This window comes from Heterodontus francisci, chromosome 10 (assembly GCF_036365525.1).
Source record: "Heterodontus francisci isolate sHetFra1 chromosome 10, sHetFra1.hap1, whole genome shotgun sequence".
Classification (NCBI taxonomy): Eukaryota; Metazoa; Chordata; class Chondrichthyes; order Heterodontiformes; family Heterodontidae; genus Heterodontus; species Heterodontus francisci.
This window is the reverse complement of record NC_090380.1, coordinates 28,166,866-28,184,472: the sequence shown is the minus strand read 5'-3', so window position 1 is coordinate 28,184,472 and position 17,607 is coordinate 28,166,866. Positions and strand designations below refer to the sequence as shown.

The window sequence follows — 17,607 nt, the reverse complement described above, 5'->3', positions numbered from 1 at the left end:
TTAGCTAGCTCTGCTTTCATGCCCTCATAATTGTGCTTATTTAAGTTTATAATACTATTCTTGGACCACTCTTCTCTCCCTCAAACTCAATGCACAATACCAGACCTAGTATAGCCTGCTCTCTGGTTGGCTTGAGAATGTGCTGTTCTAAGAAACTATCCCAAAAACATTCTCTGGATTACTGCTCTGCGTATCTGGATTACTGATCCAGCTCTCTGGATTACTGATCCAGCTCTCTGGATTACTGCTCTGCCTATCTGGATTACTGGTCCAGCTCTCTGGATTACTGGTCCAGCTCTCTGGATTACTGCTCTGCCTATCTGGATTACTGGTCCAGCTCTCTGGATTACTGGTTCAGTTCTCTGGATTACTGGTTCAACTCTCTGGATTACTGGTTCAGATCTCTGGATTACTGGTTCAACTCTCTGGATTACTGGTTCAACTCTCTGGATTACTGGTCCAGCTCTCTGGATTACTGGTTCAGATCTCTGGATTACTGGTTCAGTTCTCTGAATTACTGGTCCAGCTCTCTGGATTACTGGTTCAGATCTCTGGATTACTGGTTCAGTTCTCTGGATTACTGGTCCAGCTCTCTGGATTACTGGTTCAACTCTCTGGATTACTGGTTCAGATCTCTGGATTACTGGTTCAGTTCTCTGAATTACTGGTCCAGCTCTCTGGATTACTGGTTCAGTTCTCTGGATTACTGGTTCAACTCTCTGGATTACTGGTTCAACTCTCTGGATTACTGGTCCAGATCTCTGGATTACTGGTTCAGATCTCTGGATTACTGGTTCAGATCTCTGGATTACTGGTTCAACTCTCTGGATTACTGGTTCAGATCTCTGGATTACTGGTTCAGTTCTCTGGATTACTGGTCCAGCTCTCTGGATTACTGGTTCAACTCTCTGGATTACTGGTCCAGCTCTCTGGATTACTGGTTCAACTCTCTGGATTACTGGTTCAGATCTCTGGATTACTGGTTCAGATCTCTGGATTACTGGTTCAACTCTCTGGATTACTGGTTTAGATCTCTGGATTACTGGTTCAGTTCTCTGTATTACTGGTCCAGCTCTCTGGATTACTGGTTCAACTCTCTGGATTACTGGTTCAGATCTCTGGATTACTGGTTCAACTCTCTGGATTACTGGTTCAGATCTCTGGATTACTGGTTCAGTTCTCTGGATTACTGGTCCAGCTCTCTGGATTACTGGTTCAACTCTCTGGATTACTGGTACAGATCTCTGGATTACTGGTTCAGTTCTCTGGATTACTGGTTCAGTTCTCTGGATTACTGGTCCAGCTCTCTGGATTACTGGTTCAGATCTCTGGATTACTGGTCCAGCTCTCTGGATTACTGGTTCAGATCTCTGGATTACTGGTCCAGCTCTCTGGATTACTGGTCCGCGTCTCTGGATTACTGGTCTGCTTCTCTGGATCACTGGTCCGCGTCGCTGGATTACTGGTCTGCTTCTCTGGATCACTGGTCTGCTTCTCTGGATTACTGGTCTGCTTCTCTGGATCACTGGTCCGCGTCTCTGGATTACTGGTCCACCTTCTGGATTACTAGTCCAGGTTGCTGGATTACTAGTGCATCAACACAGCCATTGCACAACCAAAGACATAGTGTGTGTTGTGATATTAGAAATGAACATCTGACTTTGCCCACTAAAAACTCAGGCCAGGACAGGAGAATCCTTCTCTCCATTGCTTTGCAGCGGAGGAGCCTTTTGCTAAGAGTGATTTCAGGCAGTTTCGCAGATGCATTCTAACCCTTTCCTGTGTCAATGAACACATTTCAGGCAACAAGCCATAGAGGTACTAAATCATCAATCCTGGGTAGGCTCTCTATTCCTGATTTGAAGATGTAGGCCCATGTCGGCTGCTTCTGGGTTGGAGCTTGGGGTTACTCGAGCTTGGATCCAACCAGTGAATCTGTTTGGCAGCCGTCTTAGCAGTGGAATCCTTTTGTGAATATTCCAACAGTTATTCGGGGTCAGGAGTGCAGGTTTGGCACGGTGTACAATACAGGTACGAAACAATCCCATCACAGTAACCCTGGAAAGCAGGGCTGGTGTTCTGGAGCCAATACATGACTTTATATATCCAGGTCAACAAAACCCATTTGACTTACACCATTAACACAAGGAAATAGACACATTCTTAAATGTGATTCAAGAGCACACACATACAGACACACACAGGCATGTAGATACACACATGTATGTGCCCATATACACATACATGTAGAAGCACACAAATAGACAAATGCGCATATACATACATTCGCACACACACACTTAGGGCTAGATTTTACCAAGCTCCCGATGTCGGGCTCCATGGCTGGGGGGGGCCTGAAGATTGTTCCGGCAGAGACCCGCTACGGAGCTCGACGCTGGGAGGGCTGGGCCTGATCCTCCCGGTGGCAGCCAGTCTCCGTGGTGGCGCCCCCACCACTGGGCGACGGGACCTGCATCTAAATACGTAAATAAATAAAATGAATACATTAACATGCTATTACCTGGGATCTTATGGGCCTGCAGATATCTTTGGAGCGATGGCGGGCACGCCCATGCCTTCACTTCCCTGTCTGGGGAAAGCAGGTGTAATACTGGTGGGGAGGGGGAGGAGTTAAGATTTTTAGTGTGGGGGTGGGGGGGGGGGATGGGGTCAAATAATCATTATGAGTGTAGGGGATGGTGGGAAGGGGTGAACTTTAAACTTTGTACGGTATGGGGGGAAGGTCATATTTCAAAGATAAGTGTTTTGGGAGAAAGGGCAAAAACTTAATTATTGGTATTGGGGGGGGGGTGGGAAAGGGTCGATAAAATTTTTTTTACAACAGGTGGGGGGGGGCTTGCGGGAGCGGGGTATGGCGTTAAAAATTTAATTCACCAGCAGGGCTGGCTGCCCTTAAAAAACGGCAGCAGAGCTTGCTCACAGGCAGTTGATGCCATTGCCAGTGTTAGACAGCCCACCCCCTCCATGTGATTGGGGGGGGTGGGGGGGGAGGGGGGGTGGGGGGGGAGGGGGTGCCAGTCCGCCCCGGGTATTTAAATGAGCCTCTGTGTGGTAGATTGCGGTGGCTTGGCAGCAGGTGGCCCCTGTGTGTGGGCCGCCATTTTTTTCGCCCGCCACTGGAAGCGGTAACAAGCTCTTAAAATCCAGCCCATTTTGAAACAGACAGACATACTCAGGCAGACCGCACACATATAAACACAGACATAAACACAATCTTCACACACTCACTCTTTCTAATAGGAGGAAAGGCAATGTTATGTGATCCTTTTCAAACTATTACTGAGGCCTCATGAAACAGCACACTCCAAGCCCGAAGTACAAGGCCAGTTCAATCCTGACCTTTCAAATCTGAAAGCAGCAGCTGGACAGAAAAAAATTCCAAAGCTCCCTAGGGACCTTTCTATAATGGGCAATCAATCATTGGTTGATCCTATGTTTTGCACTGTTTCCCCAGGAGCCTTGCTCTATTTTCGTTTTTTTCCATTTATTAGTGCCTTGTGCAGTCTTGCTGTTTTGCTTTGCACTTATAATCACCATAAGAGGGGCAGAACAGGTCCTTCTGGTATGCAAAACTGTAAACACATTCTGACGGACAGGTGTTACAGTGTAAAGAAAATCTTCCACCTCCTCTTTCTCCAACAGAAAGCCCTCACCATGAACCTCAGACTAACCTTTTACATAGAAACAGGAGTGAACCATTCAGCCCCTCGAGCCTGTTCCACCATTCAATTAGATCATGGCTGATCTGTACCTCAAATCCATTTACCCATCATTTCTCCATTATACTTCAACACGCTTACATAACACAAATCTATCAATCTCAGTCTTGGAAATTGCACTTGACCCAGTGACTACAAACCCATTGAAATATCAAAGTGAAATGTGTTATATATATTGTCTATATTGTTCTCCCTTTACTCTCACATCCATCTGGATGTCTCTGGGCTGGTGCTTGTGAGGGATAGAGCGAGTGAGACGGCCTGCTACAAAGTATGGGCACTGCTGGACATTAAAGCATCTACTTCTTTGTCTTGCGCCAAATCTAGAGGAGGAAAAGAGAAAGAGAGGTTCAGCTCATGTCAGGAGCCAAGCTCATGTCACTTTCAGTAGAAGGCAGTAGAACCTTTCATCATACAGAATTAAGAAATAATACAATAAAAACGTCACACTAAGCCCTTACCTGGCAAGTGCCCTCCTCCTTCCCCATTTCCAAAACCCTTGAAATAGATTCCCTCACTAGAAGGTGCAGTGCTTCTTCCTCATGGAAATCACATGTTTGTGGGGGGGGGGGGGGGGGGGGGAGTAATGGGGTGGAGTTGCTGCCACTTGTAGCTTGTGTCTCCCTCTGTGCTGCCATGTCCTAGATTAAAGTAAGCTGAAAAAGGACTTTCACTACCACCAGACGTCTCAAAGCACTTTACAGCGAATGACGTACAAGCTCCAAATCCACTTGCAATCATGTGGGATAGTGTCGGCATCTGGCCCAAGATGGCTGTGAGGAACAGAAGATCACATTCCATGTGAAGTGAATGAATGCAAGGATGTGAGTAAAGGAACACTTCCGAGTGAAGGGAAACTCGCTCATCGGCACATGGTATTTCTGTGTCAGTTATCAGAGGTTCGTCTCAGTGAAAAACGTGCTTGGTACAGTGTGTTCTTAAGTGGTATGATAATTCCTGGTGAAAGATGACGAGTTATGTATTGAGGAAATTGAGTTGGCAATAACTACCCTGGCCGTCATCCATCACTGGACCTCAGCAGATTTCTTTGGGTTTCTCCCCATCTGACCGTCCCTACAAGAACAGTTTCACATAAAGAATCCACAAAGGCTCTCTACCCTAGGATGACCACACGCCCCTGTTTTCTGGGGACAGTCCTCGGATGAGGTACTGTGTCCCCGGGCAAACAATGTTTCCGGAAGAGTCCCTGGTTCACGAAACTTGACTCAAATATCCTGTTATCATGTTAGAATATGTCTAATGTCTAAGTGAGGTATGTCAGAGTATGTAGTATGTAAGTGCAAGTTGCCTTGGATAGTTATCTGCTAAATGTCAATAATAATAAATGCGTTAGAGAGAAATATCCAGAATGTTTCTATTATTGTTATTATTAGCTGTAACGTAGATGGTACAGCATGATTGCAGTTGTCATAGCTACAACGCTGACTGAATGGTGTATGGTGTAGAACACACGCAAAATTCGAGACACGGTGTCAAGTGAAAATGATATTTAAAAAGTGCAATTGCTGCTTTAACAACCAACTTCAAAAGGATTTTTCATATTTACGACCAACCAGAAAAGGAACATCTGTATTCTGTCAGATATGACAATTAGTATTTCCCATTTTGAGTAGAGGCAGGGCATCTATAAAAGAAGTACCACTAAACATAAAGCTGCTCTTACAGCACGTGCTAGTTTAAGCTCTGTTCTGATTTTTTCTTGCAAAGCTGAACCAACTGTCATGAAGACCCCCACCTGCCAAGAATGAGGCATATTAATTTCGTCACATGAACATTAATTTGAAACTGTTGCTGCAGTGGAGAGATGACTTGTTTAAAGAGATCAGCAGTGGCTAGCAAAAAAATTGCATTCTAAAAGACAGTGGCCTGGGAAAAGACAATGGCAACTGCTCACTGATTCAATTAACAGAGATTGGTCTAGGCAATGGTGATCCACATCTTGTCGGTGTCAGAGACAGCACTACACCGCACCCCCACCCCCACCCCCACCACCGTGAGCTTTGGAATCCACAAATGCAGGAGTTTGTTAATGAAGCGAGTCACATGACTAACCTGCTGGCCCAGGTCTGGTTTTGAACTGCTCACAGGACAGCTTGGGTCAGACTGCAGATTGCGACTGAACTTAGAAGAAGAGAGCCTCTCTCCTGGCTAGCTCTCTCTCTCTCTTTCACTAATCTCCAGAACCACTGAAGTCAATTAAACCTCAAGAGATAAAAGACTCCTACATCGAAACAAGTTTTAAAGCATGCATTGGGCCCCAATGAACCAGCAAGACTTACCGGCAACCAAAGTATCTACATCAAACTTAAAGGACTGTAAATAATTCCCAGATATTGCCTCAAACCTCTCCCCTTTATTCTTTCTACTTTTTCTGTCTCTACCTGCGTTGGTGGTTATCACGTATGCATGCTAGCATGGTCATGTCGCATATTCGTAGTCATTAACCGGATTAGAGTTTAAGATTAATAAATTTCTACCTTTCCTGTTTAAATCTAAGAAAACCTGTCTGATTGATTTCTTTGCCTTACAATTGGAAAGTAGTGAACAAGGGTTCACTGAGGGGGAGCTAAATTTTAAAATTAAACCCTGTTGTGGTTAAACCAGGCAAAGGCTGAGAGGGAACCCCTAGACCCCTTTCTCACCTGGTCTTAACTCAACACAGACAAGACCGTGTAGACAGTAGGTCTGAAAAACTTACGTTCCTGAACAGTGTTATATTATTTACAAATGGTGTTTGATTGTAAGACATAAGAACATAAGAAATAGGAGCTGGAATAAGTATTTGGCCCATCAAGTCTGCTCCACCATTCAGTAAGATCATAGCTGATCTTCTGTCTCAACTCCACCTTCCCACGCGATCCTCATATCCCTTAATTTTCCTTAGTCACCTCTGTCTTGTATTATTCAACAATTGAGCATCTACAGCTCTCTGGGTAGAGAATTCCAAAGCCTCACAACCCTTTGAGTGAATAAATTTCTCCTCATCTCAGTTTTAAATGGCCAACCCTTTATTCTGAGACTGTGACCCCATGTTCTAGATTCCCCAACTAGGCAAAACATTTTCTCAGCATCTACGCTGTCATGCCCTTTAAGAATTTTATACATTTCAATGCGATCACCTCTCATTCTTCTAAACTCCAGGGAATATAGTCCGAGTCCACTCAATCTCTTCTCATAATCTCTTCTCACAAGGGCGGCACAGTGTCGCAGTGGTTAGCACCGCAGCCTCGCAGCTCCAGTGACCTGGATTCAATTCTGGGTACTGCCTGTGTGGAGTTTGCAAGTTCTCCCTGTGTCTGCGTGGGTTTTCACCGGGGTGCTCCGATTTCCTCCCACAAGCCAAAAGACTTGTTGGTAGGTAAATTGGCCATTATAAATTGCCCCTAGTATAGGTAGGTGGTAGGGAAATATAGGGACAGGTGGGGATGTGGTAGGAATATGGGATTAGTGTAGGATTAGTATAAATGGGTGGTTGCTGGTCGGCACAGACTCGGTGGGCCGAAGGGCCTGTTTCAGTGCTGTATCTCTAAAAAAACGACAATCCCCTCATTCCAGGAACCAGTCTAGTGAACCTTTGTTGCACTCCATCTAGAACAAGTATGTCCTTCCTTAGGTAAAGAGACCAAATGTGCACACAGTACTCCAGGTATAATAGTAGTAAGACTTCTTTACTCTTATACTCCGATCCCTTTGTAACAAAAGTTAACATACCACTTGCCTTCCTACTTGCTTGCTGTACCTGCATATTAGCTTTCTGTGATTCATGTACAAGGACACCCAGGCCCCTCAAACATTTCCCAGTCTCTCACCATTCAAAGAAATTCTGCTTTTTTATTTTTACTACCAAAGTGGATAACTTAACACTTTGCCACATCTGCTATTCTTGCCCACTCACCCAACATGTCTAAATCACTCTGCAGCCTCTTTGCGTCTTCCTCATTGCTTACTTTCCCACCTAACTTTGTATTGTCAGCAAACTTGGATAAATTACGCACAATCCCATCATTTCAGTCCCTAATATAGATTGTAAATAGCTGAGGTCCAAGTATGTGTTTCAATAGTATGATGTCACATCTGCAGTAATTATATGCACATTTGATTTGTATCTGTAGTGTATGTATGCAACAGTTAAAATATAGGCTGCTAAAAGCTTTTGCTTCACTATGCTGCGCTGCTGTGAGAGGGAGCTGAGTGGAGAGGATGAGGGGGCAGTGGGAGGGTGAGAGGAAGCTGAATGCGAGGGTAGGGGAGGTCCAAGTGGAAGCAGAAGGGTGAGGGAGGCCAGGTAGGAGGGTGAGAAGAGGCTGAATGGAAGGGGGAGAAGGGGCCAGGCAGGAGCAGCAGGGTGAGAGGGGGCCAAGCAGGTGGATGGAGAGGGGGTTGAGTTAGTCCTGGCATTGATTTTGGGGCTACGGTGGAGCCCCAAGGAGCACTCCCGGTGCTGGCTGCATTCAAAGCAGAACCATTTTGCGGAGGCTTTAAATAGGTGTTAGAATTTGACCCATGAACTTACAGCAGGAGCCAATGCTTGCGATGTTTGGTTGTGCACTTCAAGTTGGCATCACACCCTGTGGACAGTCAGGGCGGAGGTCAAACTCCCCTGATGATCCAGTGGATAAAAGCAGAATGTAGCTTGGCAGTAAAACATGCAGCCATGTGTCACAGTCCAGCTGGAATACACAGACCAGCAAGCTTTCAGGTTCAGTCCTGAGTTAGCCACTCTTAGCTGGGGGGAGTCTCAGTGTTCCTGCGTCAGGAAGAGGAAGAGGAAGATCAATCTACGCCTTAATCACTGTCGAGTGACCCCCATACGCCCACCCGCTGGAAAATACATGTGTGTGGGTAATGTAATGAGAAGCTTTTTATGTTGTCTGATGCGACATAAATGAGATGCGTGGAGTTCAGGTATTTGAAGATCTCAAAACAGGTTTGACAGCTAACTAATATATACAGTGCAGAGCTACCTACTTACAGGATATGTCTCTCAGTGTTCCAGTTGCAGAGTGATGCTGGCTCTGAGTCACATGACTGCACCTGGCACTTAGCTCATTAGCATACTAAGATCTTAAAAGGACATGACTTTTAAAGGCATTCACACAACATCCCCCTTCTTTCCAAAGATAAGTCTTGTATGCTAAAAGTAAGAAACATATAAAATTACATAACATCAAAATTATTTACACATGGATAGAGATTGTGAAATTTACAGACACAGAGGCTCAAAAGTCCACATATCGTCTCGGTGGTTTGACAACTCTTGCTCGGGGAGTTCACGTCTCATCTGTTGCTGTTCTTTCTGAAGTTTCTCCCTCTCTGCATTCAGTTTCTGTTGCTCTGCCTTCAGCCTGCTGGCATACTCTGTTGCTTTTCTCAAGATGACCACTTTTGGGGTCTTGTTATTCTTGGAAAGTTCCAGCATCTCATCTCGAAGAGCCAATAGACAATACTTCAACTCATTTCTCCTCTGCCTCTTCAGGACATTATATGTCCTTAGTCTCTCCTCATCCTCCATGTCTGAAGTCTTGGGGCTCAAGATCGAGGGCTTGTGTCACAGTCCAGCTGGAATGCTGGAGGAAAGAGGGGGAAGTTGTTGGGGGAAGAGTACTTGATCTCATGGAGATACCTGTCCATTCTGGCTTGTTGTGATACTGGTGGTTCGCTTTACAGCAGAAGTGAAGGCGCGGCATAGTTGTGCTGTTGCTGGGTTTCCAGACTGCACTGTTTAATGCTGGTCAGAGTCTGCAAGCCTGTTCTGGTCCTTAGAGATTTCCCCTTGGCAATGCTCTCACAGATAGTTCTGATGTAGGGGACCTTACACGCTGGTAGTCCTGCCACTGCTAGTCCGCTCGTGCCTACTAGGTAGAATGTTTGTGGTTTCCATGCCGACTTGTCGTATCTGCATTGCATTGTCAATGTGCCACTGCAAGGAATAAGTGACCCGTTGGTACGCAGATAGTTTGGCAGTTGTCGGCTGTATCATTGATTCCAATGACTCCGGTACATATCTTTGAGGATTTGGACTGGTAGGATATTTGCAGTAGCTCCAGTGTCAGTCTTGTCCTTGAGTGTATGTTTGCCAGCTTTTTTTGGGCACGTGATGTTAATAGTGGTGATAGCTTCCAGTTGTTGGACTTCATCAATGTGACATGTCAGGTTCACAATGTGAAAGCAGTTCTGATGAAAGGTCACTGGTCTGCAAAGTTAACTCTGCTTCTCTCTCCACAGATACTGCCAGACCTGCTGAGTATTTCCAGCATTTTTTGTTTTTATTTCAGATTTCCAACATCTGCAGTATTTTGCTTTTATCATAATGTGAAATGCCTGCTTGTCTTCTGTCTGAGGACTGCTTCTCTCTGAGTCTTGTCTCAGGTCTGTTTTGCTGTGGACCTCGTGTATCGGCTTGTGTTTGCGCAGGTCTCTGGTGCTTTCTCTGCTGCTGTTGCCCTGATATCTATTTGCCTGTATACTCTGGCCCAATGTCAGAAATGATTTACTCAGGTGCACCGAATAGACTGAATGTGTCTTCGAGGACTGCACTAGAAGTGTCTTTTACCTGCCTGACAATTGGAAATTTGGAGAAATAGTCAGTGACTATAATAAAGTCTTCTCCATTAACGGAAAATAAGTCAGTGGTGATTTTAGACCAAGGGACTGACGGAATTTTGTGAGGGTTGTGTTCCAGTTGACAATTTGTTCCAATTGCATAGGTTATGGAGGATCAGGGGTCAGAATTGCAAGTTATCCAAGGGCAGAATTTGGGCAGCGCAGTGGCGCAGTGGTTAGCACCGCAGCCTCACAGCTCCAGTGACCTGGGTTCAAATCCGGGTACTGCCTGTGTGGAGTTTGCAAGTTCTCCCTGTGTCTGCGTGGGTTTCCTCCGGGTGCTCCGGTTTCCTCCCACATGCCAAAGACTTGCAGGTTGATAGGTGAATTGGCCATTATAAATTGTCACTAGTATAGGTAGGTGGTAGGGAAATATAGGGACAGGTGGGGATGTGGTAGGAATATGGAATTAGTGTAGGATTAGTATAAATGGGTGGTTGATGGTCGGCACAAACTCGGTGGGCTGAAGGGCCTGTTTCAGTGCTGTATCTCTAAACTAAAGAACTAGGTTAGATGTCAGTAGGTGGTTCTTTTACCAGAGAATAGTGAACCTGTGGAACAGGCTGCCGGCTCATGGAGTGAACTCTGATTCGCTGAATTCCCGAATAATTCAGGGCCGGAGTGGTCTCCTCAACTAGTTTGGATCACCAAAGTTAGAGAAATTTCCCAGAATATTTTCCCCAAATTGGCATAGTTTTTATTTGTTTCTCATCTCTCCCAGGAGATCACATTGTTTTGGGTGGGTTGGGGAATTTATATATCGTGATGTACACATTATCACAATTGTGTGGGACAGGCTGGATGGATCAGACGGTCTTTTCCTGTCTGGTATTGTTTGTACGTGAGGGATAAATGAGCTGATTTTACATTTGTTGCAGGGCGAAGGTATTGGGCAATCTTTTCCAACCAGCTTTGTGGTCGTGTGCTTACATTGGAACTAATTCTTCCCCCACCCCCTTTACCATTGAATTCAGGGAAATTGCTTCGCTGACTTTAAGCAGGTTGGTGTGGAGAGATGGTTTTGATATTGCCTGTACAGTTTGAGTCAGCTGAAATCACATTGTCACATGAACAGATAAAGGGAAAGAAAGGAACAGATGTCAAAAACTATGTAACAAGCTGTGGTCAAAATGTAACAGAAAAGCAGGATAAAGTTTTACCGGAAATGTATGAACTAACGGACCTCAAGGTTATAATGGACTTTTTGTGCACTAAGGACACATTGTTTTGTGCATACATGTGATTGTGTGATCATGATTAATGTATTAACGGAAGCATCGACAAATGAAATGGTGGGACAAATCAAAACAGTGATATGTCTGAACCACCCAATCAGTTCGCGGCATGTACACAGGAGCACAGAGGAGCCACTGGCTACAAAGAATAAAAGAACAGACCTGGAGAGGTTCAGCGCACAGATTTGAAGAAGACAAAGAGAGAGACAAGCGGAGTCGCGAGCTGTCTATGCCACTAGCACGATGGAGAATAAAAGCCACCCAGACTAGGATATCGACTGCCTTGGATTTGTTAAGTATAGATTTTTGCATTAATAAATCATCTTCTCTGCTGACGGGGGTGGTACCAGGTGATTGGAGGGTGGCAAATGTTGTGCCCCTGTTCAAGAAAGGGAATAGGAACAACCCTGGGAATTACAGGCCAGTTAGTCTTACTTCGGTGGTAGGCAAGTTGATGGAAAAGGTGCTGAGGGATAGGATTTCTGAGCATCTGGAAAGACACTGCTTGATTCGGGACAGTCAGCACGGTTTTGTGAGGGGTAGGTCTTGCCTCACAAGCCTGATTGAATTCTTTGAGCAGGTGACCAAGCAAGTGGATGAGGGTAAACCAGTGGATGTGGTGTACATGGATTTTAGTAAGGCATTTGATAAGGTCCCCCATGGTAGACTTATGGAGAAAGTCAGGAGGCATGGGATAGTGGGGAATGTGGCCAGTTGGATTAAGAATTGGCTAACTGATAGAAGGCAGAGAGTGGTCTTAGATGGTAAATACTCAGCCTGGAGCCCAGTTACCAGTGGCGTGCCGCAGGGATCAGTTCTGGGTCCTCTCCTGTTTGTGATTTTTATTAACGACTTGGATGAGGAAGTCGAAGGGTGGGTCAGTAAATTTGCAGATGATACAAAGGTTGGTGGAGTTGTGGATACCGAGGAGGGCTATTGTCGTCTGCAAAGGGACTTGGATAGGTTGCAGTGCTGGGCTGAAAAGTGGCAGATGGAGTTTAACCCTGAAAAGTGTGAGGTCGTCCATTTTGGAAGGACAAACATGAATGCAAAATACTGGGTTAACGGTAGGGTTCTTGGGCATGTGGAGGAGCAGAGAGACCTTGGGGTCTATGTGCATAGATCATTGAAAGTTGCAACTCAAGTGGATAGGGCTGTGAAGAAGGCATATGGGGTGTTAGCGTTCATTAGCAGAGGGATTGAATTTAAGAGCCGTGAGGTGATGATGCAGCTGTACAGGACCTTGGTAAGGCCTCATTTGGAGTACTGTGTGCAGTTCTGGTCGCCTCATTTTAGGAAGGATGTGGAAGCCTTGGAGAGGGTGCAGAGGAGATTTACCAGGATGTTGCCTGGAATGGAGAATAAGTCTTACGAGGAAAGGCTGAACATTCTAGGCCTCTTCTCATTAGAAAGGAGAAGGATGAGGGGTGACATGATAGAGGTTTATAAGATGATCAGGGGAATAGATAGGGTAGACAGTCAGAAACTTTTTCCCCGGGTGGAGCAAAGCGTTACAAGGGGTCATAAATTTAAGGTGAAGGGTGGGAGATATAAGGGGGATGTCAGGGGAAGGTTCTTTACCCAGAGAGTGGTCGAGGCATGGAATGCCTTGCCCGGGGAAGTTGTTGAGTCAGAAACTTTAGGGACTTTCAAAAGGCTTTTGGATAGGTATATGGATAAAGGAGAATGATGGGGTATAGATTAAATTGTCCTTGACAGAGGACAAAGGATCGGCACAACATTGTGGGCCGAAGGGCCTGTTCTGTGCTGTATGTTCTATGTTCTATGTTCTATGTTCTATCCTGATATCACTACATCAAGTGTCTCCTCGTCTGAATTTATTGTCAGGTCAAAGAACAAATTACAAGTAAGGTTCTGAATCTTACAATGCGATGCAGGTATGCAGGTATCGTGTTCAGTTTTGTGCCTCCTCTAAGCCAATTATAAATTGGCAATGAGGGTGGCCATGACACAATCTGTGACCCTGGCTGTTAAAGTCTCCAAGCTCCAAGAGACAGTCTGCTAATGCAGAAGGATGAAGCCACGTATCCTGTTTCTATGAGCTGGCTGAAATTATGTTGAGCATCTGAAGCAAATGTTGGTAGTTACATTAAACTTTTCATTATTTAGCAGGAGGTTTTTTTTAACCAATGCAAATTTTTACAGCTGTGTGATTTTCAACCTACACAGTCTGGTAACTATTACCCATCCCTGTGAACAAGCAATAAAACACAGACAATTAAACAGTTAATAATCTTTCATACTGATATGGACAGGACTTGAAACAATTCAAAAAGACCTCCAGGAAATGACTTGCACTGTGAATAACAGTTTGTTTTTGTTGAGTGTAAGTCAATTAATGATGGGAGTTTAACTTTAATCTTCATCCTATTGTCTTTAAGTTTTGATAAGTAAGCATTTTTGTTTCAACAGTGAATAATGCTGACATCATCAGGAGTGCTGTCCAGGAGATGCTACTGAGCCCAACAGTGATTATAAAGGCCCCTAGAACCATCTATACTGTGACATAAGAATTTAAACATAAGAACATAAGGAATAGGAGCTTGAGCCTACTTCACCATTCAATAAGATCTGGTTGATCTGATTGTGGCCTTAACTCCACTTTCCTGCTGGCCCCCCATGTGATGAGCTCCAAACATACAACACCCATAACCCTTGATTCCCTTGCAGATCAAAAATCTATCTAACTCAGCATTTAATATATTCAATGACCCAGCCTCTACTGCTTTCTGGGGAAGAGAATTCCAAATATTAATGACCCTCTGAGAGAAGAAATTCTTCCTCATCTCTGTCTTAAATGAGAGGCCCCTAATATTGAAACTGCGTCCCCTAGTTTTAGATTCCCCCTGTCAAGCTAGGGTTAGCACTCCCTGAGGTCTGGACTCATGCAGAGACCCAACATCTCTGAGGAATTCCCTCCCTAAACCTCTCCGTCTCTCTCCTCCTTTAAGATGCTTCTTAAAACCTACCTTTTTGACCAAGTTTTTGGCTACCTGTCCTAATGTCTCCTTAATAAAAACAAGAAATGCTGGAAATACTCAGCAGGTCTGGCAGCATTTGTGGGGAGAGAAGCAGAGTTAACGTTTCAGGTCAGTGACCCTTCTTCAGAACTGTCTCCTAATGTGTCCTAATGTGGCTCGGTGTCAAGTTTTGTTTGATAGTCGTTCTTGGGAGGTGCCTTGGAACTTTTAATGCATTCAAGGTGTTATATAAATGCAAGTATTTGCTGTTGAGGTGTCGTTCCTACTCCCCTGACCAGAACAAGATGGCAGCCTTGATTTCAAGCACCAACTGAAGCTACTACTTACTGACGCTGGCTCTAAATCCTCGGAGGGAGGGAAATAAACCAACTTACGAGAGATTACTCCCTCCACAAGTATATATATTGTCTAACAATATTACAACATCCCCTCTGAAGGGAGAGCTGCCTCTTGAAGCTGAATGGTAATATAAATAGGTCACCAGTGGGGCGATATGTCATTTCACTGTTAGCATCGTTGACTTGTGTGGATAGATTGAGTTCCTTAGTATATACATTGCATCCACATTGTGCAATCCCTTCAGATGGAAACGGTTCAGCAGCGTGCTGAATTCACTTCAGAACTAACTCAAGGTAGCAGTTTCTCAGCTGAAATAAATGATCACTTTTGATTATTTAGTGCCCAACCAAGTGTGGTATCTCGAAACAAAAAACAGGTGATTGTGTGTTGGGCATTTAGCCCTTCAGCACAGCTCATTACAGACTGCATCCAGCACACTATGCATTTGTAGGATTGACTGGTTTTATTTCAGATTTTCATCATTTGTAGTTACTCCGTTTTCATTTCATAAAAGCAACTGGTGAACCAAAAGACGAAACAGGTGATATACAATCAGAGCATATTGGGAGCCATGTGGCCCATCATGTGTGTGCTGGCTCTTTGGAACAGCTATACAGTTTGTCCCACTCCCCTGCTCATGTGATATATAGTTAGATTAGCTATGACCTAATTGAATGGTGAAACAGGTTCAGGGGGCTGAATGGCCTATTTACCGAAAATCCTATGAACTACACTATGTGCTGTCAACTTACACTTTATATTTGTTGCTGTTGGTGTTTTAGATCAGTGTCAGCAGGTGAAATCCCCCCAATCCCAGAGTGCTTTACTACCTTCCACCAAAACAGTGGGTTATTTATACTGAAAGGTTTCCACCAATGCCCCACTTGTCACCGTTCAGCCCATCATGCTTGCGGCAGCTCCATGAAAGAACGATCCAATTACTCCCACTCCCCTGCTCTTTCTCAATAGCCCTGCACATATGTTCCTTTTTAAGTATATATATTCAATTCCATTTTGAAAATTACGATTGAATCTGCTTCCACCACTCTTTCAGGCAGTGCATTCTAAACAACTGCATAAAAATATTCTCCTCATCTCCCCTCTTGGATCAAAACCTGAATAGTTTTTATTTATATAACAAAGTATGAAACAGGATTTACAAAAATATATTCTCTAAAAATTGACCATTAAATCTTACAGCACAGAGAAAAATCATTTGGCCTTACATATCCATACCAGCTTTCTCATCCCCATGCCTTATATCCTCAGTAATTTTTCTTTTACAAATATTTATTCAGTTCTTTACTAAAGTTAATATAGATCCTGCTCCACTGTTACTACACAGTACCAGTTTCAGTTAGAATAGGACCATCGGTAGAGATGAAAACCCTGGAAACATTTAAGAAGCAACTGGAAACAGCAATGAAGGGGAGTATGTGGTTATTCTGGATGGATGATTCAAGATGTGACGAATGGCCTTCCTCGATTGTGAGTATCTTATGATATAACCACAGGTTCAGATGGCCGGCACATAAGGAAATGGCTAATGACATCAATGGGATCCTCAGGGAATCAGAAGTTGTATCAAAACGTTAGGGAGAAGATGAAAAAAAACTATCTTTAAAAATAGGGCAAAGAGACTGTGTGAATGAGTCCGACATCCACAATGATCCATCAAGATCCATCCATTTTGCATTCATGTTAGAGGCTATCCTGAAGAAATGGATTGTTGAAGAGTGACGTTATCAGGGACAAGCCAGAGGGAAGGGGATGCACAGATCAGAGAGAAAAGCTGCACACAGAGGGGAGAGGGATATTTGCAATGGACTGCCAGGGAGATAGTCAAGACTGATACCCTCATTCATTTTCAGTCAATTGGATAGGCATTTGGGTGAGAGATATTGATTCTGAGTTGTGCATTCTGTTTTTGAACTTTGGGAATAGACTGGGGGTCTGAAACGGTCTTCTTCTAGCCCCATACAATCCTATGTTCTCATGTAATTGAGGATTCATAGCGTCTTTGGGATCTGTAAAAGGAACCACCTGCTTTTTCCAGGTAGTAGTTTTGAAAATGGTGCCTGTTGCTCCATAGTACCAAAGTCCGGAATATGCAGCACTATCAAACACAGCCAGCTGGGGTCCCCTTCGAAAGATCAGCGAGAGGAGCTGCTTCAAAAATGATACACCGATAGGAAAACTCTAACTCGACAGTCGACAAACAGGGCAAACAATGTTACTAGATAAACCCCCTGAAAGTGAAAGTCAGCACTTTTAGTCTATCAATGCAGGCATCATTACTCATTGGATCATATTAAAAATGGTGTTAAGATCACTCTTACACAGTGGTTTTCTTTCGAGGACGTCTCTGCGCTGCCACCTAGAGGGATACAGATAACAAATATGACAGGAATTAGCTGGAGATCATGGTTTAAAACATCCACTTACTGAAACTCAGACAAAGTATTGTGCAATGGAATTTTTGAAGCAAACTTCAAAACTCAGCTTGCATTTATATGGCTCCTTTAACATAATAAAAGGTCCTAGTGCTTCACAGGAGCGGAAGCGGGACAAAAATTGACACAGAGCCACATAAGGAGATATTCGGACAGGTGACCAAGAGCTTGGTGAAAGAGGTAGGTTTTGAGGATCATGTAAAAGGAGGAGACA

At 44.2% G+C, this 17,607-nt stretch overlaps 1 protein-coding gene across 4 annotated transcripts in view; it reads right to left on the bottom strand.

Annotated features, from left to right (window-relative positions):
- Positions 1–2,293: 2,293 nt before the first annotated feature.
- Positions 2,294–17,607, bottom strand: part of rnaseh2b (ribonuclease H2, subunit B) — a 68,042-nt gene continuing 52,728 nt past the window's right edge. The window contains exons 10-11 of one of the 4 annotated variants that reach the window (XM_068040329.1): positions 17,280–17,317; positions 2,294–2,476 (exon numbers count right to left, since the gene is read on the bottom strand). In XM_068040329.1, coding sequence (XP_067896430.1) covers positions 2,314–2,476; positions 17,280–17,317 — 201 coding nt within the window. In that variant the 3' untranslated portion in view covers positions 2,294–2,313. Of the gene's footprint in view, positions 2,477–3,411; positions 4,064–15,229; positions 15,249–15,380; positions 17,190–17,279; positions 17,318–17,607 lie in introns of those variants that run through there. The other 3 variants (XM_068040330.1, XM_068040333.1, XM_068040332.1) reach the window with 3 other exon arrangements.